Source organism: Somniosus microcephalus, chromosome 9 (genome assembly GCF_052327205.1).
Source record: "Somniosus microcephalus isolate GS21.2 chromosome 9, FLI_Smic_1.0, whole genome shotgun sequence".
Lineage (NCBI taxonomy): Eukaryota > Metazoa > Chordata > Chondrichthyes > Squaliformes > Somniosidae > Somniosus > Somniosus microcephalus.
In genome coordinates, this window is record NC_140995.1 from 166,304,703 (window position 1) to 166,331,128 (window position 26,426).

Sequence of the window (26,426 nt, forward strand, 5' to 3'; positions counted from 1 at the left end):
AAAAACTATTGGCCTGTATTGTTAGTCCACTGCGTTGGGCCAAGGGCTGTGTTTCACAATCCTCTATTCAAAACGACTACCTGCCCATTTGTGTCTTTTTTCTCTGTATATAACCAGGAGATGGTTGTGGTTCTTACTTCCTCCCCATTAGTGACTTGCCTGTAGGCTTGTCAATAAAGCTTGGCTCCCTCTCTCCTCCCTCTTTTCCCCCCCCCCCCCCCCCATTGGAATATGGGTTGCAGAAAAACATGTGCTCTCAAAATATTGGGGGTTTTCTTGGCTAATGTGCATGGGATGAGATAGTTGACCTTTTTTTGGATCAGTTTGAAGTAGACTGTAAGCAGTGATCGTTCATGAAATGGTCTGTCTGGTTTCAATGCACATCTTCAATGCATGTCTTCATAATATTCATAAAACATCAGCAAATCACAGTTGGAACAGGGAGGAATGGTCCAATCCCAAATGAGCAAAGGAAGGCTGTATGAAAGCAACCAATCAACAATGGGCAGTTAGCAAAAGCTGCCAAGAAAAATTAAGTTGGTCCAAAGTTTCTTTTTATAAACTTTTTAGTTTCTGTTGACTTACTAAACTGAGAAACTGTTCTTTTTCAAATCTTATTTCCAGTACTAAGACACACAAGGTTATAAAATTTACAAGAAAATAATTAAGCTTACCTATACAGCAGTATTTGTGCATTTAAAATGTGCCTAACGATGCTTTCCATTGGAAGCCTGTGCCTCTGAGAAGCTTAGGACTTGAGTTAATTGGGCTTATCAGAATTATCACTGTAAACTATGTACAAACTCAACCAGGTACAGTACATATAAAACCAAAGTGCAGTGATTTTTTTTTTTTTTACATTCTACAATTCTAGCTGTACCTTAAGTAGAGTGGTGGTGGGGTGTCACTTTTTGCAGAAACACTCTGGGGTTGGGTGAACTGTTCTGCCTTTTGGCAATACTGAAAAGTAAATTCAGCTATTTTATTTTTCTTGGGTAGATTGTAGCTTTGTTTCCTTGAATGTTAAAACTCCTCTTATGCTTATGATGCACTTGAGCCTATCTGAGATGTAGCAAAGCCACGGTCCGTGCTGCTGTTGTACATGACTATCCATAACAACCCAGCTTTCAGAGTCCAAAAATCTCTTCTAGGGAATGCTGATGTGAATCAATGTTTTGCCACTCTGTAATGCAGTGTTCTGATATGACCGCAATTATGTTTACCAATAATTATTTGGAGAGTTTACCCCTTTGGGTAGTAAAGGCATTGACATGGATGTTAGTAACTATGAATAGAATGATTAAAAAATGACTAGCTAAGCTATGACTCTCAATACTGCTTGTTCACTGGAATGGAAAAAATGTGCTGTGAAGCATCTTCAGAAATTAAAAGCAGTTTGTCTCTGGACAATAGAATTTAATTGAGATCAGCAGTCCAAGCATTCCCATTGTGACATGGAAAACTTTAGGTAATTTGACAGTGTTTGAACCTGCAATCCTATCTAGTGAGGCTGGAAGATATTGCCTCTGAAATTCGGCAGGCTTTCATTGGGAGACTGGGGAAACCTCTGTGAAATTTCAGGGTCGCTTTCATTGAATTTAAGCCAGCTTTGTTTGATTTTTATTTTATGTATAATGCTTCATAGTTTCATTTACTGCTGCATATTTTTGGAGGCTATCATGACTTTCTAAAGCATACAACAAATCCATCACACTGTCATTGTAGGTCCACCTCTGTACAAAAGAATGTGCAAGTGAGTATAAATGCTACATTGGCCCTGAAGCAGTTAACTACACTGCATATTGTACTGGCATGTTTCCATATGTCAATGTAATCAACACTTGTGTGTCTTTTAAACAAGTACCAGACACTGGTATGGATTGGATTAATAGAAGTGACTTCTTAAATTAAGTAGTCTGGTCAGCTTGTTGTATCTGGCACAAAGACAGCTCGATCCATGGCACTGTATCTGCTTTTTGAAATATGTTCACATTTTGTGTGCTACCAGGTTCACAACCTTATTTGAACCTCCTTGCTGATTAGAAAAATAAATTACTTACACACATTACATATTTGTTGGGAAATCCTAACAAAAAACTTAACCTGTCTTAGGAAATTAGTGTAGAATACTTGTCTGACAGGTACTATGTAGGTACTGTATGGTGCATGTAAATACATTGTCACTAAAGAACCATGATAGTGTTTGGTCCTATTATTTTTGGATCTGCAACATACCAAAAATAATAATTTTATTGTTTGAACTTGGCAACTTTCTAGGTACATGGTGTACCAATTTATAGTGCTGGAGTCTTCTTCATCTCTTGGGATTGACCTCGCCCTACTTGGATGCTTGCTGGTTAAATTGTGATACAATTTTAATGAAAACCATGTAACAAAACCATTTTTAATCTTTTAGGGGTCTTTTTATTACTATTCATGACCGAGGACACATTGCTACACTACTGAAGTCCTGGCCTGAGAGTGATATTCAGGTATGTTTGAATTGCTATGTGCCTACTGAAACCTTGTGTTCTGTTGGAACATGTGTCAAAATACATTATTTTTGAAATATCATACATGTATACATATTGTCCCCTAGTTTTCTCCTCCTCTGGTTTGCCCAGATGATGCTTCACACAAGGCCAAAAGGTCAGGCAGGCAATCTGTCCCCAGATCTCAGCTAATAATGCAATGTAACACTAAATTCACACAAGGAGAGTGACTTGTCCACTCATTGCCCCTGGTAGGCAGACACTAGGGGCAGGATTTTACCTTAGATCGGAGGTCGAGGCAGGACTGCTGGTTTTCAGGTTTCAGTCCTGCCCCCAGCGACATCTGACAAACAGACGCTATTTTCCCTTGATTGGCTTTGTTATTGATTTCCGACATCGCGAAGCCCACATCAGTAGGCACAAAATGGGAAAAAGCCTCTTGACTTATCTGTTAACTATCTGTTAACAGGCATTTAATTGGCTCTAATCCCATTCCCGCTGCTAGGAGACGGGTCCCTGTGTGAATTGGGGACCCGCCTCCCGAAAGGATCATTGAGGTGGGTTGGGAGCACTATCCCCTTGATTCCCTTAATATCCAAAAATCTATCAATCTCTGTCTTGAATATACTCAATGACTGAGCCTCCACGGCCCTCTAGGGTAGAGAATTCCAAAGATTCACCACCCTCTAAGTGAAGAAATTTCTCCATCTCGGTCCTAAATGGCCAACCCCTTATTCTGAGACTGACACCTGGTTCGAGACTCCCCAGCCAAGGGAAACATCCTCCCTGCATCTACCCTATCAAGCCCTGTAAGAATTTTGTATATTTCAATGAGATCACCTCTCATTCATCTAAACTCTGGAGGATATAGGCCTAGTCTACTCGTCTCTCCTCATAGGACAATCCCAGGAATCAGTCTGGTGAGCCTTCATTGCACTCTCTATGGCAAGTATATCCTTCCTTGGGTAAGGAAACCAAAACTGTACACAATACTCTAGGTGTGGTCTCACCAGGGCCCTAATATAATTGTAGTAAGACGTCTTTACTCTTGTACTCAAATCCACTTGTAATAAAGGCCAACATACCATTTCCTTTTCTAATTGCTTGCTGTACCTGCATGTTAACTTTTTCAGTGATTTGTGTACAAGGACACCCAGGTCCCTCCTGAACACCAGCTTTTCCCAATCTCTCTCCATTTAAAAAAAAAAAAAAGTACTCTGCTTTTCTATTCTTCCCACCAAACCAAAGTTAATAACTTCACATTTCTCCACATTTATATTCCATTTGCCATGTTCTTGCCCACTCACTTAGCCTGTCTATGTCCCTTGAAGCCTCTTTGCATCCTCTTTGCATTCCCACCCAGCTTTGTATCATCAGCAAACTTGGATATATTACATTTGGTCCCCTCATCCAAATCATTGATGTAGATTGTGAATAGCTGAGGCCCAAGCACTGATCCTTGCGGTACCCCACTAGTTACAGCCTGCCAACCTGAAAATGACCCGTTTATTCCTATTGTTTTCTGTCCTCAACCCATGCTACTATATTGCCCCAATCCCATGAGCCCTAATTTTGTTCAATAACCTCTTGTGTGGCACCTTATCGAATGCCTACTGAAAATCCAAATACACCACATCCACTGGTTTCCCCCTTATCTATTCTGCTAGTTACACCCTCAAACAGATTCATCAAACACTATTTCCCTTTCATAAATCCGTGTTGACTTTGCCCAATCCTATTATTATTTAAGTGCCCTGTTTACCACGTCCTTTAATAGATTCTAGCATTTTCTCTACTACTGATGTCAGGAAGTGCAAAATCAGCCAGGATTCTCACTCCTGATCGCGATCCAATGATCCCTGGTGTAAAGCATGTTTGTTTGGACATTGGCTAAGGACGAGATTAGGTTTATAGTGAAACCGTCCCATGATTCAATAGCCTGCTAAAGCTCATTGCCTTTCACACATGAGCCTAAGCTGTCATTCAGATGATGTGCTAGAGGGTTGCTGACCCCTATGGAACTATACCCGAGCGTGAGTTAGCAGCAACTGGGAGGGAAGAGGAAAGTTTATAGAAATTAAATTGAAACTGGAATCCCATAATAGGAAAGTTTGTAGTTTAAAAGTGCACAAAAATCCACGGCCCTAAATTTTTGTAAGTGCTTATTTTAAAATTAAAATTGGATCAGCAACATGGTATTTTAATTAGAAAGTTGATTTAAACTGAGTGTAATAGTCACAAATCCCAAGATAATACCTATTTTTTGATTGCATATCCAGCTTCAAGCACTATTTGAGTAAAATGAACACTCTTCCATAGCTTTGTGCCAACTGTAATGATTTGTGTCAAAGGAATTCAACCACAGGGCTCAACAACTCTATTTTCAATTTTAAAAAAGCATTAATATAAGTTTTCACTTGAGCTATTAACTAAAACTTTGCAAGGTGGGGGGGGGAAAGATTTTTGCAAGCTGAATTACTAAATCACTTTCTACTTTGTTTATCCCCTCACCTAATCTTGGCCCTGAGATTCTTGAGTTGCATCATAACTCCACAGGTCACCACTGGAATTCTCCGGGAAACTGCTGTTTTGAGCTATTTCTAATGGATTCTCCTGGTTCCCTGTCAGTTATGGCAATGGCCCCTGCAGAATTTCGGTGCTTTTTTTTCCCTCCTCTCAATCCTCTTTTCTAAACAGTAAAAGCGCAAGCGCTATCAGCTGAATGTACAGACTTGTTGCCAGCTGCCTCTTCCAGCGTTCGTCAGAGCCAGCAATGACCTGCATTGCTTCTAACTTCCCCTCTCTAACCATATGGCCAAGATCAGGAACTCCGCATGTGGGTAATTTGATATCTTTCCCCTTATTGATGAAGCATTTTGGTGCTGTCTAATTATATGAATCTTGCTGCTGTCTAACCTCTTTGGCATTTTTTTCAGGCTATTGTCGTCACAGATGGGGAACGTATCCTGGGTCTTGGTGACCTTGGGAGTTATGGAATGGGCATTCCAGTGGGTAAACTAGCACTGTACACAGCATGCAGTGGAATGCATCCCCAACAGTGTTTACCAGTGATGCTAGACGTTGGCACTGATAACGAGGTAAAGAAACTGACCCAAGTTCAGGATTTACAACATTACACATTTTTCAGACTTTGCTTTTACCAATGCTCTGCTATCTCTGTCAAATAGTAATAATGCCATTATTTTGTGTGAAACAGTGCAGCAGTATGTCCTTCCCAGGGAAATATTTCCCCCCACCCCCCCCCCCCCCGGCCAAGTGAGATGTGCTTTTTTTTTCAAGCCAGTGTTTTTTGGGGTGCAGCATTCGATTCAGTTTAATAAGAATTTCTCTAATGTACTGTTTAAAGTGGGCAGATGAGCATCGGTGCTCGGCTAGCGAGTCCACCTGAAAGAGGTGCTTGTATCAGTACAGAAGGTGATTTGGCTGCAGTATAATAGATGGCAATGATTTCTGGGTCAAGGGGAAACGAAGGAATCTATAGAAAGCCAGAGTCAGAGGACCACAAGTTATGAGAATGAATGTACAGCTAGAGCAGGTTTCAGAGCTGGGGTGAAATGAGGCAATGGAAACATCTTAAGATGAGGACACAGACTTAAAATTTTCCCTGGCAGCGTGTTATGCTGGGATCAGAGGGGTGGAAGCAGGAGTGTAGCTGCAGGCTTGGGAGGTCTGCGCTCCAGGCCATCACTGCAGTGTAAAGGCCCCATGGCACACAGATGGTGTCAGTTGAGTGAGAAAACAAATTCTGGTGTTCCATTATGCCAGCATGCTCTTTTTTGTAACTAAAAAGTGCTGACTATCTAGTCAATATTTTTCCAATCATTAATCATACTGGCAGGTGGAGGCTGGATGGCAGCTTTCCTTGCACATGTGTGTCTGCCTGCCTGGTCTCTGCTTTCCTCAGCTTCATAGTTGGGGGGAGGGGGGTGGGGGGGGAAACTTAACCCATGTTTGGGTCACAATGAAAATAGAACTGAATTGGCAATTTCTTTGCTAGCTTGTCTGCAGCTCTTCAATCGATTTTTTTTTCAGGTTTATATCTGTGACTTACTAACTTGTCTTTAAGACTCTAATCTGTTAATATGTTGTGCTTCAGCTCATTAGTAGTAACTTGTGTCAAAAGGGATTTGGGAATTCAATGGGACTTGCTTTCAGCTGGGCATTTCCCCCACATTTTTAGATTGTTGTAGTGGGCCAGCAGAGTTCAGAGAAACCAGCTGAGCTTAATGACAATTGGATAATTCTGACTTCTTACAATAGTCCCCCTCTTCCTGCTATTAATAGCTAATGTCTTGTCATTGATAGTGCAGGACTACAGGCAGTCCTTTACTTTGAGAGGTTATTTCTGGTGTACTGTTGGGTTAGATGTTCCCCCAAGGAATATAACCTCGGCAGCATACATTTAGTGTTGACTACCTGAAATCCACTGGCAGTTTAAAAAAGACTTTATATCCTTGACCAGAAAATGCTAGGCATGGAGATTTCTTTATGGAATTGGTAATGTTTTTTATATGCCCATCTATAGGTCCCTACATTACATTATTCAGTAATATTACAATATTAGTGTGACCGATGAAGTATCAGTACAATCACTACTGAAAATCACATGGGTTTTAGTTCCCCACTGTTTCAAGGTACAGGAAACTTTTTTAAATCCGGGACCGATGTGGTGCCGGTTCATCAAAAATTCCGGATAACCGAAAGCTATAGTAAAAGATACGGAGAGCTGAGAGCTCTGTATAAAGCAACAAACCCTGTTGCTTAGCAACAGGTTCAGAACAATGGCCACCAGTTCCAAGTATCTCTGTAGCTTAGCAACAGCTGCAGCCACACCCTTGCACAGCAACAGATCGAGGAAGGCAAGTAGAATATGAAGTAAAACTTACCTGAACCTACTCCTGAATTTTGCCGGTTAACCGAGATTTCCGGTTATTTAGGTGACAGTAAATCGAAAGTTTAATGTACCTAGTTTCAGCCAGTGCATCTTTTGGCAACTTGCCCAAGATCAGAAGCACACGATAAATGACGTTTGCCATTCAGTAAGCAATTAGGAAGGCAAATGGGTATGTTGGCCTTTATTGCAAGCGGGTTAGAGTATAAGAGTAAAGATGTCTTGCTGCAATTATATAGGGCTTTGGTTTGCCCATACCCAGCGTACAATGTATAATTTTGCTCTCCATACCTAAAGAAGGATATACTTGCCTTGGAGGTAGTGCAACAAAGGTTTGCAAAATTGATTCTTGGGGATGAGAGGGTTGTCCTATGAAGAGAAATTGAGTAGAATGGGCCTATATTCTCTGGAGTTTAGAAGAATGAGAGATGATCTCATTCAAACATATAAAATTCTTAAAGGGCTTGACAGTAGATGCTGAGAGGTTGTTTCCCCTGGCTGGAGAGTCTAGAGCTAGCAATCATAGTTTCAGGATAAGGGGTCCGCCATTTCAGACTGAGATGAGAAATTTCTTCATTCAGAGGGTCGTGAATCTTTGATATTCTTTACCCCAGAGGGCTGTGGGTGCTTAGTTCTTGAGTAAATTCAAGAATGAGATTGATAGACTTTTGGACATCAAGGGATAGGGTGGGAAAGTGGATTTGAGGTGGAAGATCAGCCATGATCTTATTGAATGGAGGAGTAGGCTAGAGGGGGCCAGAAACTTGGAGGGGTACAAGTGGGATCTCCAGGCCGCAGTCACAGACAGACAGGCCCCAGAACTGAGACATACATTTTTTGTCCTTGGCCCTCTTACAAAAAGGGGGCAAATTAACTGGATAGCTGCATCTTTTGGTGGGGGCTAATCCATGTGCTGCCCATGTGGCTGTGCAGCAGCGCATCTATCTCCCCTACCTAAACCAGGCACTTGAGATGCACCCATTATTGGTGTAGGCAACCGCCAGGAGTATTTTAACCAGCTTACCTCCATGTATTCCAATGGCACAATGGGTCCACAGATTTTCTGCCCCAGTATTTTTTAAACTAACTCCCATTAAGTAGTGCATATTGCATTGGACACTTCTGAAACTGGTTTAGTTCATATTAAGCTCATCAGAAACAGATGTTAAACAATTATTTAAATTAGTATTTTTTTTTTAAAAGCAGCAATGTGGGAGAATTATATGCAGGTGAAGATAGATGTATCTCATTTTGGGAAATTTGTCTAATGTTTTATAATGTCATTGATATGCATTGGCTGGTTAAAGGGTTAAAAGGTATCGACCTGTATGAGAGTGGCATTGTGCAGTCATAGAGAAGCACTGACCATAGTGTGAAGTTGTTTTTCAGCTTCGTGTCAAATTTTCCTCTACAATAAACTTCACTACTTAAATTCCTGATTGTAAGTCACTAAATCATTTCAGCTTTCTCAGTTGATTAGCAATGATGGATTAAGCAGACAAGGAATGAAAATGTAGCCATTTATCAGTCCTCTATCCTATAAGAACAGCTGGCCTGGCGTGGTGTGGGTGCAACAAGGGTATTCAACATGATCATTGTCTTGAGTTCTAGTTTGCCAAACAAGAATTACCTCCGATCAGAATGTGAATAGAGTTAAAGTACTTTGGAAAGTTACAGCCATGATTGGTTAGGAGCACTACTGTAGCTTCTAACCTTGACCCAGTTTGTAATGTGGTTGCATTCAGTTTCAGAAAGAGACAAAATAAAGTTAAAGTAACTGGAGACCAGCAGCAGACTGAAAAGTATACAGCTGATAGATAAGCAATCATAGCTGTACGATCTGTTTCTGTGGTGTACTTAATCCATTAAAAAAAAAGGCAGTGAGTTTTAAATCCAAAGAAAAAATGTACTTGATTTAACCTGAGGCTGTAAACCACTCTTGTGATTGAAGCAGTAGGATTAGTAATGATTGATTAGTTTTGATCTCTCTAATTATTCCAGGCAGTAATTGGAGATGTTGAAATGCTAGAAAACCGTGGAAATAGGTGTGAAAGTACCCAAACTGTAACTTCCTTTACCTTCCACTTCTCGATAATGTTGTCATGCATTGGCATGGAAATGATTTGGAGTAACTATTACAACTGCACAGCTTGTAAGATGTTATTGTATGCGATTTTTAAGGTTTTCAACTGTTGATTATGGAACTGATGACATGGGAGTTATTATTTTCTTGATATAAAGTTATGAAGAGGAAGTACATCCCGGGAGTGGAAAATTAAGAACAATCCTTATTGTAGGATTAAATGATTTGTGGAGTGTGGGTGTAAAGAAGGTACATTAATTGCATCACCAATGCTTCACTTTCCATAAATCACTGATTAGCTTTTTTAGTTTTAAAAAAAAAAAATCCCAATTTTTTTTTTATCATCTCCTTGAAGGTTTTAATTTGGGGTGGCATCTTTGCTGGGGTATTTGCACCGACCCTGGCCACTTTGTGGCACCAGGGTGATTTGCATATGGGAGATGGGCCACCCAGCTTCTGTCAAGAGTCCAGTCAGTATTGGGGCAGAAATCAGTAATGGTAGGCAGCAGATGCCTGTTGCTGTGTGGGAGTGCCGATGACCTCTGAGCTGCTGGCGAAAGGTTTAAATAAAGGAACAATTTTTGCCCGATTAAAATGTACCTATCTGAGGTAGGTACTTGGAGTAAGCAGTAACACCTTAGATTTAAACCTGCAACTTTGCCTTGCTACTGAACTGCTCTGCTATTTATACAGCAAATTTGGTAAATGTGCCATTATTCCGATGTTGACCACCCCATACGTCTAACCACCTTACAGCCATATGACCAACAGGTTACTGCGGTAGTTTGTAATGAATCAGAAAGGATCTGGTTGATTGCTATCTGTATAAAATCAACATTTTAAAATTGCTAAATTATATTCATGTCAACAGATGATCTTGCATGCCATATTGATGTGAATGTGGTAGTCTGATTGGTATATTAGTATGTTAGCCCTCTGGTTATCAGTGCTGAAAAATGAACTTTTGATGTGTGATGGAGTTGTGGACCTTGGTTTTTTAATGTTAATTGTCTTTATGTTCATACTGTTGGCTAACGTATACTAGTTGATAGTTTTAGAAACTCGCATGGTACTGTATTTAAGATCATGTCTCCTTCAAGCAGCATTTATTGCACTTTCCCTCATAGTACTTGCTTAAGCTGATTTGTTTTTGCCATGGTATCAAGATGGGAATGGATTACATCATCCCCCTCCTTTAAATCCGTGCCGTTTCTTGTAGTAAATCGGTTGGAACTAACAAATCGCATGAATGTTAGCAGCTTTTAGTTGTGTGAACTGACGGGCCTTTCTATAGTCCGATTCTTAAGAATTGCCATGTGATGTGTCCTGCTAGCTGCAGTCCTGCCCCTGTTGATGAAAGGATTGCCACTGGGTTTTCAGGCGTGTGATTAAATATAAATCGCTGAAAATTGTGGTCTTAATGTTCAAGCAGTGTTAATTTTGCAAAGGCTTGCTCACTGACCTCTGTCAGTGATCAGTCATCTTTAGGGGCAGATTAGTTCATTCAGAACTGTGCCGATGAGGTCATTCCTTAGAATTTTAACTCTGCATTTTGGCTAATTCTTTTCAGTCAATTCAGAACTACAATAGGGGGTGTCCTATTTTTTTCCAACAGTTAAATGGTCTGCTAACATACAGAAAACAAATCTGTTATTTGTATTGGCCTAGTCATTAATGATTGCTATTTAGGACAAGGGGTGGAGTAATTAAAATCCATTTCCATTTATTCCTTTAAACTGTAATAATCTGTATCCTGGTGCTGTCGATTTATGAAATACTTTTGATAAACCATCATATTTGTATGCGACCATTTTTGCTATTGTGCAACTTTTTTAGTAACCTCAATGTTTGCTTTTTAGTATGCCATTGTTAGTGATTTTGTTTCTTCACTGTTTTACTTTCCTCCATTTTACTTTCCTCCATTTCTTGTTTCCTCAAAGTAAACTGGAAAAATTGGCAAGGCATGAATTTGCCATTTTTAAACAAAAACGTATTTATACAAATTTAGGTATGGCTATGAACCTGGAAAATGTGGATCTAGCTTGATCTTATACATGATACTTTTAGAATAGCCACAATTCTACTATTGTTCATTCTAAATGGTTCTGTCTTAAATAGTTACAATAGTGGCTTGAAGGGTAAGTGGCTTAAACATTAAAATTAGGTCAAGATTACTTGGTTCCTATGAGTTAAGCTGCATTCAGCTATTGGAGCATAGCATTGCAAAGTCTCTGTTTCCATGGTCACGGAGCAGTGGGAAAATATGTGGCCTGCAGCATGTTAGACTGCTTTAGTCTACAATCCTGATGGTCTCCCAAAGTGTGGGCCTGTTGCTATGTATATAAATCTTATAAATTTGGTATTACTGACTGACCTGATATGCTTGTTTTAGGGTTCTATTCTCTCTAGCTATGGTGTGATTTTAACAAATAAAATCAATACTGTAGTAGAAACTAACCAGACAAGAGGACAGTTAACCTCTGAACCTTGAGCATGTGGTTAAGGTCTGAATGTGAGTTCTGAAGGTCCAGTGAGTTTAACAACACTTGTATGATCCTACTTGGTCTGCAGAGAACTGCCCTCTTCAAAGATCTAGGCCAGAAGCCAAGAAATTAGTTGTACTTTTACTCCCTTGTTTTGTCAGCATTGATTGAAACTTAAAAGACTTGTGCTACAGATATTTTTAGATTGCTTTTCCATGTTTACAACTGAGTCTGGACAGCACTACTAGCTCTTGCAAGTTAAACTTTAAATTATATATAATGTAATATTTTACTACATAGTTTGAAAAATAGTGGGTTCCTGCAGCGTAAAATGGTCTTTGCAAATTCCCACAGTTAATGTGGTGAGGAGGAAAATGTGGTGACAGATGAAGTAAGCAAAGAAGTAATATTTGCATTTAATTAAAAAAAAACACTCCATGGAGTGATGCTGGAAATGATGTCAATCACAGCCCAAAGGACAAGTAGTTTATATCTTCCCACATCAAGCGCTGGAGTATTTTCCTCAATTCACTGTTCCCAGGTTGATGGTTTCATTGTGCTAAATGTCAGTGTGATTCAGACGTTACAAATATATATTGGTGATTCTCGTGGGGGGCTGAATATTTTTTTAACATGTAATGTCACTGCTGCTTATAGTCCCTGGTGACCAGAGAGCTGTTTTAATGTTGGGGATGTAACTCTTAATCATTTCAGCTGTCATCAGTATTGCTTCCAAATTTTTTTTAAAAAAAATGTAATCATTCTAGAGATTGTGCCTGTGTGCTGTTACAGCCTCTTCATCCAGTTCACGTGGTGTTTGTGTGCATTACGTTACAACTGTAGAATTAATGTAGAGCAGTTTCACTTTGCATCGCTACTTAGCAGTTAGTGTAAATGTGGCCTGAATCCATTGTTGAGCCTGATCTCTCCTCTGACTGCGGTGGAATGAGACTCCCTGGAAGAGGATTTGCTTTGGGCCATCACACCTGATTTACACTCACCGATTTACACTCAACAGGTTTAGTATTGTTGCAAAGCCAAAACTGCTTCTCTCTAACGTTGAACTTGTCGTCATTCATTTGCCTTAACGCTCGTTCAACAGCCAATTCCTTCCTTCATGGAAAATCCTTACATAAAGCTTTTTTTAAAAACAAAAACAGATTTCCCCATTAGCCTGTACAAACCTACAAACAGCCAGTGTGCAGTATAATAAGCATTTAATTTTGGGATTCTAAATACTTCAGGAGTGGGTCATGATTGATATGAATTAGTAGAAAGATGAGTACCCATTCAACAGCTGACTCTGATGAAGCCCTTTCTTACCCGTCCCCTCATTCTCCTCCCAAGGATACAATTTTTTGTTGTTGAATTTTTTTTTCAAAATAGTTCTTGGGATGTGGGCATTGCTGGCAAGGCCAGCATTTATTGCCCATCCCTAATTGCCATTGAGAAGGTGGTGATGGTGGTGGTGAGCTGCCTTCTTGAATTGCTGCAGCCCGTGTGGTGAAGGTACTCCCACAGTGCTGTTAGGGAGGGAGTTCCAGGATTTTGACCCAGCGATTACGAAGGAATGGTGCTATATATACAAGTCAGGATGGTGTTCCCATGCGCCTGCTGCCCTTGTCCTTCTTGGTGGTAGAGGTCACGGGTTTGGGGAGATGCTATCTAAGAAGCCTTGGCGAGTCTCTGCAGTGCACCTTGTACGGTTTAAATTCAGTTAATTAAATAAATCTGGAATAAAAAGCTAGTATCAGTAATGGTGACCATGAAACTACCAGATTGTCGTTAAAAAACCCCATCTCGTTCACTAATGTCCTTTAGGGAAGGAAATCTGCCATCTTTACACAGTCTGGCCTATGTGACTCCAGACCCACTGTGGTTGACTCTTAACTGCCCAGCAAGCCACTCAGTTGTATTCAAGAAGGTGGCTCACCATCACCTTCTCGAGGGCAATTAAGGATGGGCAAATAAAGATCCACGGTGCGCTGGTGGTGGAGGGAGTGAATGTTTAAGGTGGTGGATGGGGTGCCAATCAAGTGGGCTGCTTTGTCCTAGATGGTGTCTAGCTTCTTGAGTGCTGTTGGAGCTGCACTCATCCAGGCAAGTGGAGAGTATTCCATCACACTCCTTACTTGTGCCTTGTAGATGGTAGAAAGGCTTTGGGGAGTCGGGAGGTGAGACACTCACCGCAGAATACCTAGCCTCTGACCTGCTCTTGTTGCCACAGTATTTATGTGGCTGGTCCAGTTAAGTTTCTGGTTAATGGTGACCCTCAGGATGTTGATGGTGGGGGATTCGGTGATGGTAATGTCAAGTGCGGTGGTTAGACTCTCGCTTGTTGGAGATAATCATTGGTGCCACAGAAGTGCCAGGCAATGTTACCTGCCACTTATCAGCCCAAGCCTGAATGTTGTCCAGGTCTTTTTGCATATGGGCATGGACTGCTTCATTATCTGAGGAGTTGTGAATGGCACTGAACACTGTGCAGTCATCAGCGAACATTCCTATTTCTGACCTTATGTTGGAGGGAAGGTCATTGATGAAGCAACCTGAAGATGGTTGGGCCTAGGACACTGACCTGAGGAACACCTGCAGCAATGTCCTGGGGCTGTGATGATTGACCTTCAATCACCACAACCGTCTTCCTTTGTGCCAGGTATGACTCCAGCCAGTGGAGAGTTTTCCCATGAATCACATTGTCTTCCATTTTACCAGGGCTCCTTGATGCCACACTCGGTCAAATGCTGCCTTGATGTCCAGGGCAGTCACTCTCACGTCCCCTTGGAATTCAGCTCCTTTGTCCATGTTTGTACTAAGGCTGTAATGAGGTCAGGAGCAGAGTAGTCTTGGCAGAACCCAAACTGGGCATCAGTGAGCAGGTTATTGTGAGCAAGTGCTGCTTGATAGCACTGTCGATGACACCTTCCATCACTTTACTGATGATTGAGAGTAGACTGATGGGGTGGTAATTGGCCGGATTGGATTTGTCCTGCTTTTTGTGAACAGGACATACCTGGGCAGTTTTCCACATTGTCGGATAGATGCCAGTGTTGTAGCTGTACTGGAACAGCTTGGCTAGAAGTGCGGCTAGTTCTGGAGCACAAGTCTTCAGCACGATAGCCGGAATGTTGTCCGGGCCCACAGCCTTTGCTTTATCCAATGCGCTGAGCTGTTTCTTGATATCATGCGGAGTGAATCGAATTGGCTGAAGACTGGCTTCTGTGATGGTGGGGACCTCGGAAGGAGGCCGTTATGGATCATCCACTTGGCACTTCTCGCTGAAGATGTTTGCAAATGCTTCAGCCTTGTCTTTTGCACTCCCGTGCTGGGCTCCACCATCATTAAGGATGGGGATATTCATGGAGCCTCCTCCTCCTGTTAGTTGTTTACTGGTCCACCACCATTCACGACTGGATGTGGCAGGACTGCAGAGCTTTTATCTGATCTGTTGATTGTGGGATCGCTTAGCCCTGTCTATAGCATGCTGCTTCCACTTTTTAGCATGCGTGTTGCAACTTCCCCTGGTTGGCACCTCATTTTTAGGTACACCTGGTGCTGCTCCTGGCATGCTCTTCTACACTCTATTGAACCAGGGTTGGTCCCCTGGCTTGATGGTAATGGTAGCGTGAGGGATATGCCAGGCCATGAGATTACAGATTGTGGTGGAATACAATTCTGCTGCTGCTGATGATCCACAGTGCCTCATGGATGCCCAGTTTTGAGCTGCTAGATCTGTTCTGAATCTATCCCATTTAGCACGGTGGTAATGCTACACAACACGATGGAGGGTGTCCTCAGTGTGAAGACAGTACTTCGTCTCCACAATGACTGTCATGGACAGATGCATCTGCGACAGGTAGATCGGTGAGGACGAGGTCAAGTAGGTTTTTCCCCTCGTGTTGGTGTTCTCACCACCTGTCGCAGGCCCAGACTGGCAGTTATGTCCTTCAGGACTCGGCCAGCTGTCAGTAGTGGTGCTACTGAGCCACTGTTGGCGATGGACATTGAAGTCCCCCACATTCTGTGTCCTTGCTACTCTCAGTGCTTCTTCCAAGTGGTGTTCAACATGGAGTACAGATTCATCAGCTGAGTGAGGGCAGTTGGTGGTAATCAACAGGACATTCCCTTGCCCGTGAGACTTCATGGGGTCCGGATTTGGTGTTGCTGACTCCCAGCGCCACTCCCTCCCGACTGTATACCACTGTGCCTCCACCTCTGGTGGGTCTGTCCTGCCAGTGGGACAGGACATACCAGGAATGGTGATGAAGGAGTTTGGGACATTGGCTGAAAGGTATGATTCTGTGAGTATGACTGTCAGACTGTTGCTTGACTAGTCTGTGGGATAGCTCTCCCAATTTTGGCACAAATCCCCAGATGTTAGTCAGGAGGACTTTGCAGGGTCGACTGGGATGGGTGTGCCATTGTTGTGTCCGTAGCCGGTGCCGAGGTCGATGCCGGGTGGTCCGTCCAGTTTTATTCTTTTTTTACAACTGAGTGGCTTGCTAGGCCATTTCAGAGGGCAGTTAAGAGTCAACCACATTGTTGTGGGTTTGGAGACCAGACCAGGTAAGGAAGGCAGATTTCCTTCCGTAAAGGACATTAATGAACCAGATGGGTTTTTATGACAATCCAGTAGTTTCATGGTCACCATTACTGATGCTGGCTTTTTATTCCAGATTATTTAATTAACTGAATTTAAATTCCACAGCTGCCATGGTGGGATTTGAACTCGCGTCTCTGGATTATTAGTCCAGGCCTCTGTTACTAGTCCAGTAACATAACCACTACGCTACCGCTCAAAGTAGCAGCCTGTTCCTTTTGACAGAATTAACAGCAGTGTAACTTCAAATTCTATCAAATTTTAGCAAAAGGCATTTGGAGAGACTGAGGAGAGGGGGAAAAAATGTGGTTATTTGGGGCATGAGGAAGAGAAAGGAGGAGAGATAATCCCTCCACTCACCAGAATGGTACAATAGCGGTTTCCCTTATACTCTGGGCAAGCCCCTCGTATTTAAATTGCATGGTCAGTATCTATTTTGAATAATACCATTACCTACATTACAACAGTGACTACACTTCAAAAGTACTTCACTGGCTGTAAAGTGATTTTAAAAGTATAGAAAGCAGTTAATAAAGCTTTAAGCCAGTTCCTCAAAAGTGCCAGGAATGTGATTTGTTCAACACAGGTTTAGGCCAGCTTTGGCTTGAGGTCCAATTGGTTTGGGGCAAGGGGAAATCACATCAGTAACAGGAAGGGCAGGCAGCATTGTTTTAGAAGTTATATGGTGAATGGCACTGTGAACATGGCATCTGTATTGGAGATAGAGCTAGGATGTCTGAGGTAAGTTCAAACGGTGCCACCTATCTTGGAGGATTTAAGAGGTTATCTAAACTTATCGATTCCTAACTTTCTTTGGTCTCGATAAAAAGAAATCAACTGGTATGACGGCAAAACTATGATGGCAATGGAATGACAGGAAAGTTTTACTGGATGTGACGTATAGCAAACTTAAATAGTTGCAGGAGTTGGCCATACGGCCCTTCGAGCCTGCTCTGCCATTCAATAAGATCATGGCTGATTTTCGACCTCATTCCACTTTCCCGCCCTATCTCCAAATCCCTTGATTCCCAAAAAAAAAAAAAAAAAAATCTATCGATCTCAATCTTGAATATACTCAACGGCTGTGCATCAACGGCCCTCTGGGGTAGATAATTCCAAAGATTCACAACCAACTGAGTGAAGAAATTTCTCCTCATCCCAGTCCTAAATGTCCGATCCCTTATCCTGATACTATGGTCCTAGTTCTAGACTCTCCAGCCAGGGGCAAACAGTCTCTCGGTATCTACCCTGTCGAGCCCTTTAAGAATTTTATATGTTTCAATGAGACCATCTCTCATTCATCTAAACTTGAGAGTATAGGCCCATTCTACTAAATCTCTTCTCATAGGACAACCCGCTTATTCCAGGAATCAATCTAGTGAATCTTCGTTGCACCCCCTCTAAGGCAAGTTTATCCTTCCTTCGGTAAGGAGACCAAATCTTGTACATAGTACTCCAGGTGGGGTCTCGCCAAAGCCCTATATAATTACAGCAAGACTTCCTTACTCTTATACTTCAATCCCCTTGCAGTAAAGGCTAACATACCATTTTCCTTCCTAATTTCTCCTTGTACATGCATGTTAACTTTTTGTGATTCATGTACAATGACACCAAGTTCTTCTGCATACCAACATTTACTAGACTCTCTCTCTCTCTCTCTCTCTCTCTCTCTCTCTCCCTCCCCCTTTATATAAAAAAAAAATTCTGCTTTTCCATTGTTCCTACCATAGTGGATAATTTCACACTATACTCCGTCTGCCACCTTCTTGCCCACTCACTTAACCTATCTACATCCCTTTGTAGCCTCTGTGTCCTCCTCACATTTTATTTTCCCACCTAGCTTTGTATCGTTAGCAAACTTGGATACATTACACACTGTCCCTTCATCTAAGTCTATGTACATGCACACCAAGGTCCCTCTGACCCTCTGTACTTCCTAGGGTCCTACCACTTATTGTGTACTCCTTGCCTTATTTGTCCGTCCAAAATGCATCACCTCGCACTTTTCAGGGTTAAATTCCATTTGCCACTTTTCCGCCCATCTGACCAACTCGTTTATATCTTCCTGTAGCCTGAGGCTTTCCTCCTCACAATTTACCACCCCACCAATTTTCGTGTCATCTGCGAACTTACTGATCATACCTTTTACATTCTCATCCAAATCATTTATGTAGATCACAAACAGCAAGGGACCCAGCACCGATCCCTGAGGTACCCCACTAGACACAGGCTTCCAGTCACAAAAGCAACCTGCGACCATCACCCTCTGCCTCCTGCCACTCAGCCAGTTTAGGATCCAACGCGCCAAGGCACCCTGGATCCCATGGGCTCTTACCTTCTTGACCAGTCTCCTATGCGGGACTTTGTCAAAAGCTTTACTGAAGTCCATGTAAACCACATCCACAGCATTTCCCTCATCCACACACCTAGTCACCCCCTCGAAAAATTCAATCAGATTTGTCAGACATGATTTACCCTTGACAAAGCCATGCTGACTATCCCCGATTAATCCTTGCCTCTCCAAGTGGAGACTAATTTTGTCCCTCAGAATTTTGTCCAATAATTTCCCTACCACAGATGTTAGGCTCACTGGCCTGTAATTCCCTGGTTTATCCCTGCTACCCTTCTTGAATAATGGTACTACGTTAGCTGTTCTCCAGTCCTCTGGTACATCCCCTGTGGCCAGAGAGGTTCTGAAAATTTGTGTCAGAGCCCCTGCAATCTCCTCCCTTGCCTCACAACAGCCTGGGATACATCTCGTCCGGGCCTGGGGATTTAGCCACTTTTTGGCCTGCTAAAACCGCTAGTACCTCCTCCCTCCCGATGCTAATATGTTCAAGTATGTCACAGTCCCCTTGCCCGATTTCTATGTCTACATCATCTTTCTCCATAGTGAACACAGATGCAAAAAATTCATTTAAAACCCCGCCTACATCATCTGGCTCTACACACAGATTGCCACTTTGGTCCCTAATGGGCCCTACCCTTTCCCTGGTTAACCTCTTGCCCTTAATATACTTATAAAACATCTTAGGATTTTCCTTTATTTTGCTTGCCAGTGTTATTTCATGGCCCCTCCTAATTTCTTTTTTAAGTATGCCCCTGCACTTTTTATACTCCTCTAGGGCTTCCTCTGTCTTTAGTCTTTTGTAACTGCCAAAAGCCCCCCTTTTTTTTCCGAATGCATTTTTGTATATCCCTTGTCATCCAAGGTTCCCTTTGCTTGTTGGTCCCACCCTTGACCTTTACAGGAACATGTTGGCGTTGTACTCTCTTTCCCTTCTGAAAGCCTCCCACTGCTTTGATGTGGATTTTCCTATAAGTAGCTGCTCCCAGTCCACTTTGGCCAGATCCTGCCTTATCATATTAAAATCGGCCATCCCCCAATTTAGAACCCTTATTTCCGGGCCGTCTTTGTCTTTTTCCATGACCACCTTAAATCTCACCGAATTATGGTCACTGTCGCCAAAATGCTCTCCTACTGACACTTCCACCACTTGCCCGGCTACATTCCCTAGAATTAGGTCCAGTACCACCCCCTCTCTTGTAGGACTTTCTACATGTTGGCTCAAAAAGCTCTCCTGGATGCACTTTAAGAATTCTGCACCCTCCAAGCCTTTCACACTCTGACTATCCCAATTAATATTGGGGAAGTTGAAATCCCCCACTATTATTACCCTATTATTTTTGCACTTCTGAGATTTGCCTACATATCTGTTCCTCTATCTCCCCCTGACTGGGGGCCTATAGTACACTCCCAGCAAGGTGCTTGCCCCCTTTTTGTTTTTAATTTCTACCCATATGGCCTCATTAGAGGAACCCGCTAATATATCATCCCTCCTTACAGCAGTAATCGACTCCTTAATTAATATTGCAACACCACTCCCCTTTTACACCCCCCTCTGTCTCTCCTGAAGATTCTATACCCCGGAATATTGAGCTGCCAGTCCTGACCCTCCCTCAACCATGTCTCCGTGATAGCGACAATATCGTACTCCCATGTGTTCAACAACAACTTCAGTTCATCCACCTTATTTGCAAGACTCCTTGCATTAAAATAAATGCCTTCCAGCCTTGCCATATTCCCTTTTGCCCTCACATTTTCTCTGCCTTCCCAGCTGACTTGTTTTTTCCTCTGTATTTGGCTGTAAATCACCCCCTACTATAGCTCCACTCTGTATCCCATCCCCCTGCCAAGTTAGTTTAAACCCCCCCCAGCAGTGCTAGCAAACCTCCCCGCAAGGATATTGGTCCCCCTCTGGTTCAGGTGTAGACCGTCCAACTTGTACAAGTCCCACCTTCCCCAGAAGCAGGCCCAGTGATCCAGGAAACTAAAGCCCTCCCCCCTGCACCATCCCTTTAGCCACGCATTCATCTGTTCTATCTTCCTATTCCTATACTCACTAGCACGTGGCACCGGGAGTAATCCAGAGATTACAACCTTTGAGGTCCTGCTCTTTAATCTTCCACCTAGCTCCCTAAATTCTTGCTGCAGGACCTCATCCCTTTTTTTTTTACCTATGTCGTTGGTACCAATGTGGACCACGACCTCTGCCTGTTCACCCTCCCCCTCCAGAATGCCCTGCAGCCGCTCAGTGACATCCTTGACCCTGGCACCAGGGAGGCAACAAACCATCCTGGATTCACGTCTACGGCCACAGAAACGCCTATCTGTTCCCCTTACTATAGAATCCCCTACCACTATTGCTCTCCCACTCTTTTTCCTCCCTTCCTGGGCAGTAGGAGCACCCCCAGTGCCAGGAAGTTGGCTGCTGCTGCCTTCCCCTGGTGAGTCATCCCCCTCAACAGTATCCAAATCGGTATACCTGTTTGAGAGGGGAATGGTCACAGGGGTCTCCTGCACTACCTGCCTGCTTCTATTGCTCCGCCTGGTGGTCACCCATTTCCTTTCTTCCTGTGCAACCCTTCCCTGCGGTGTGACCAACTCACTAAACGTGCTATCCACGACCCTCTCAGCATCGTGAATGCTCAACAACCCATCCACCCGCAGCTCCAGCACCTCAATGCGGTCTGCTAGTAGATGCAGATGGATGCATTTCCTGCACACGTCATCGGGCAGTGTCCCTGAATTCCCACATAGAGCAAGAGGAGCACATCACGGGGCTGGGCTCTCCTGGCATGACTTACCCTTTAATTAATTTAATTTAAATTAATTAATCACCAATTAAAGATACCTCTAAGGCGCTTGTATAGTCTACCTACAGTCCCTGCTACACCAGAAAAGACCCTAGTCACTATAAACTACAGAGTTAAAGTCTAAAGAAGAGAAATACTCACCAACCAATCACTTACCTGCTCCCTGGTGACGTCACACAGATTACTTTTTACCTCTCTCCTCTGCTGTTGATTTGGTGTGCCTCGCAACTGCCGCCGGTTTTTAAGCTGGGCTCCTCACTGCTCCCTGCTGCTCCGAGTGGTCGGGCCTCGCAACTGCCGCCGGTTTTTAAGCCGGGCTCCTCCTCGCTGCTCCCTGCTGCTCCGAGTGGTCGGGCCTCGCAACTGCCGCCGGTTTTTAAGCTGGGCTCCTCCTCGCTGCTCCGAGTGGTCGGGCCTCGCAACTGCCGCCGGTTTTTAAGCCGGGCTCCTCCTCGCTGCTCCGAGTGCAGCGGAACAGGTAGATAAGGTGGTTAAAAAGGCATATGGGATACTTGCCTTCATTAGCCGAGGCATAGAATATAAGAGCAGGGAGGTTATGATGGAGCTGTACAAAACGCTGGTGAGGCCACAGCTGGAATACTGTGTGCAGTTCTGGTCGCCTCACTATAGGAAGGATGTGATTGCTTTAGAGAGGGTGCAGAGAAGATTCACCAGGCTGTTACCTGGGATGGAGTGCCTCAGCTATGAAGAAAGACTAAACAGGCTGGGGTTGTTTTCATTGGAGCAAAGAAGGCTGAGGGGGGACTTGATTGAGGTGTACAAAATGATGAGGGGCATAGATAGGGTAGATAAAGAGGAACTTTTCCCCTTAGGGGGGTCAATAACAAGGGGGCATAGATTCATGGTAAGGGGCAGGAGATTTAGAGGGGATTTGAGGAGGAACTTTTTCACCCAGAGGGTGGTTGGAATCTGGAACTCTCTGCCTGAAAGGGTGGTAGAGGCAGGAACCCTCAACATTCAAGAAGCATTTGGATGAGCACTTGAAATGCCATTGCATAAAAGGTTATGGACCAAATGCTGGAAAATGGGATTAGACTGGACAGGGATTGATGGACGGCGCAGACACGATGGGCCAAAGGGCCTCTTTCTGTGCTGTAAAACTCTATGACTAATAATGTAGATTGTAAATAACTGAGGCCCAAGCACTGATGGGCACCCCACTAGTTGCAACCTGCCAACCCAAAAGTAACCTGTTTATTCCTACTCTGTTTACTCTCAGTTAACAATCCTCAATCCATGCTAATCTATTACCCCCAATCTCATGAGCCCTAATCTTCTGTAACAACCTCTTGTCTTGAATGGCACCTTATCCGAATAGGTTTTGGAAATCCAAATATACTACATCCACTGGTTCCCCTTTATCTATCCTGCTAGTTATACCCTCAAAACTCAAATAGCTTTGTCAAACACAATTTCCCTTTCATAAAACGTTGTTTACTCTGCCTAATCATATTATGATTTTCGAATTACCCTGCTGCCACATCCCTAAATAGATTCTAGCTTTTCCCTACTACTGATGTCAGGCTAACTTTATGCTTTATGCAGAAATGCATGCTTTATGCAATAGATCCCCTGTAGCGCTGTTCATTGGAAGTCCGAGGATATGCCATTTTCTAAGAATGAGTGTGTTTCTCCACGTAACACACTGTGCAGTGTTATTAGGACTATTCACTCATGATTGAGTTTCTGGGATTTAGCTCAACAAGTGACCATTTATCTGAGAAAATTGTAAATCAATGGACTTGATTATATCTTCTATTACCTTTGTACCCAGTTCTTATTTTGGCACCTTTTTGAAGTGCAGGATTTTAGGGAAGGTGTAGTTGGTTGAAGGTAAGTGCTTGCAGGTCAGGAGCATGGGGGTATTATGGATTATTACACCACCCCCTCTCCCCCCCACTACTGTATGTAGTGGGGGGAAGGATATATTAGACAAATTCATACATAACATCAGCCCATTAACTTCCGAGGAGCATTTTTCGTATGAAGAGAGAAGGCAAACTTCAGATAGTGCCTTATTACGACTCTCTGAAATGCCTCAAAGCACTTTATATAAAGTAGTTATAAAAGTCGATGCAGCAACCATTTTGTGCATAGCAAGACAAAAAGCATAAAAAACTGACAATCCTGATTTGTATAAGGAATGATAATTTCTTCAAATGCCATGTCTTTTACCTAACTTTCCCTTTTGTAATGTAAAGAGAATGATCTTTATCCTGTAACATGCCTGTTTAAGCAAGTTCTTTCACTTATTATAATTTGAGCACTAATTACTTTGCACAGTGAAACTTTATCACTTTTGTTCTAAGAAGTAATTATATTATTTCAGGTGAAATAAATTTGACAGTACAAATTAGAAAGCCAAAATGAGCAGCCTGCCCTAAACAGCTGAAGAGACATGTCCATAAATTTTATCCAACAGTTTTGTTAAAATAAATACAACTTCAAAACTTCAAACAAAAATTATTAAACAGTTGGAGGTCTGGCATAAAATGAATGAGCTGCATGTATAATAAGAAATGATACCATCTGATGAAATGGAAACATTGAGGGGCCTATATGTACATCAAATCCTTCACGTCTATATAATTTCCTGTATAGTATTATACAATTTACTGTCTTGTCAACTGCCAAGTGTGGCAAATCTTGTTTTAATCTTAGCATTATAATACCAGTGGGCTCCAGAGTGCCTCTTTTGAGCTTATGGGAATCAAACGGTTCAAATTTCTCTTTTTTCAGATAGGCAAACATGGCAGCTAATGTGCACATACTAGACCACACAATGGCAAGTGAGATGACTGATTAGTTATTGAAATGAATTTGGCAATTCCAATGTTGTAAGTGTGTATGTCACTAAAATATATTCTCAGACCCCATTGTCTCAAATTGAAGAGGCATGCAAGAAATACAATTCTCAGACACTTTGACCACGATTTTCTCTGGTGCTGGGATGGAGTGGCAGGTCAGCTGGTTTCCGGGTTCCAGTCCCGTCCTCAGCTCTGCAGACGTGATTTTCCCTTGATTGGCCTTGTTAAGCCCATACTGGCCAATTAACAGGAAGCGGGTCTGATGACGTCATTTGCCGGTTTCCTTAAAGGGACCGTGCACTTTTATTTTGACAGTTGATTTTTCAGTGTTTGACAGCATTGAGGTGCTGAAAACACTGACAATCACTGCACAAAGGTAAACTCTTGTACCCAGGCTCTCCAATGACTCCCTCTATATGCTTATGGAGGGAGTCACAGTACGCAGGGAGGTTATCTTCCCTTCCAAGGGCGGAAGAGACCTCCCCAGGACACCAGCTTACCTTGAACCTCCACCCAACCCCCTCTATCTACTTTATCTCTTCCCCATCTCACTAGCCACCCCTTACACTGCCCCTCATTCTACTGCAAGCATACCAACTAACACACAAGGGTGGGTACGTGAGAGGTTTAGCCAATGTCCATATGAAGTTTCTGGTAATGTGTTGTCATACAGTGAAATCTCTTTTTCAAAAAGTGCCCCTTATTGGACAGATATGAGCGCACATTGAGAAGTGTCTTACTGCGTTTCAGTGATTGTTCAGTCATAACTACCCCCCCCACCACCATTATAGTGATGTGTGTGCATGGAATGGCTTGGACATTAAAGGGATGCTTCATGGTGCTGGTGTGGGATGGTGTCAACCTGGCACATCATGTGGCAGCCAGGGTTTACAGCATCAAGTGAAGAAAGTCTGTCCATGGTGATGCCATCGCTGGCCTCCCGGACAGCAATTTTATCAGGGGCTGATGCCTTGTGTCCAGTGCAGCATCAGGTGATGGTGGCGGAGGTTGGTGGTGTTGGGGATGATTGTGGAAGGATTTGGAGGACCAAGGTCTGATTGTTTCATTGGCTCTGATGTTGCTGCAATAAATGGCAGCTGCAGGTGAGATGACAGAAGCGAACTGTCACTGGTGAGAGGTTCTCCCAATGAGGTGGCACTGGACATACAGTTGGATTTAAAAACTTGTAAGCTAAAGAAATCTGTATGTATTAAAAATGCAGTAACCAACATTTTCTTTGCTCTGAAACCCACCATGTGCAACATGGCATCCTTGACACCACTTCTGCAGCTGTCATCTTTTCACAAACATTAGACCAGACTCTCAACATGCCACACTTACCTGGCGTGTTGTCATGACGTCGTAAAACCCAACCCAGAAGCTGGAAAATTGAAAGACCGTGAAAAATGCTCAAGTACCTGTTAATAGGCAGTTAATTGCCTTTAATCTGTTTCCCGCTGCTAGGTGTCAGGTCCATTTGCAAATCGGGGAACGACATTCTGGAAGGTTGTGTGGAGGCGGGATGACGACTGGTTCAGAACCCACCGTCCATCAGAACGACTAACTTCTGACCTGCCCTGAGAGCTGGCAAAATCGCAGCCTTTGGCTGGCTGGCCTCTGGGTCAAACACTGTTTCCTAAATAGCTTGTGTTGCATGGATGTCATCCCTATATGCTGAATTTAACTTAATAGCAACACCTTGATACAAGTTATCCCAACATTCCTTCTCTGTTAAATAGTCAAAAAATCTCTGACAACCCATCTTTTGTAAAACCTAGGACCCCATACAGTTTTATGAACTTTTCCTCCTACTTTTAAATATTTGTGTGTCTGAACCCTTAAGTGTCTCTGCTTTTCTACTTTTTGAAGTG

General features: G+C 42.9%; 1 protein-coding gene across 4 annotated transcripts in view; it reads left to right on the forward strand.

Annotated features, from left to right (window-relative positions):
• The window catches only part of me1 (malic enzyme 1, NADP(+)-dependent, cytosolic), a 532,089-nt gene that overhangs the window by 225,334 nt on the left and 280,329 nt on the right, over positions 1–26,426 (forward strand). For all 4 annotated transcript variants that reach the window (XM_085997486.1, XM_085997487.1, XM_085997488.1 and 1 more), the window contains 2 exons: positions 2,417–2,492; positions 5,429–5,590. In XM_085997486.1, coding sequence (XP_085853612.1) covers positions 2,417–2,492; positions 5,429–5,590 — 238 coding nt within the window. The remainder of the gene's footprint in view (positions 1–2,416; positions 2,493–5,428; positions 5,591–26,426) is intronic.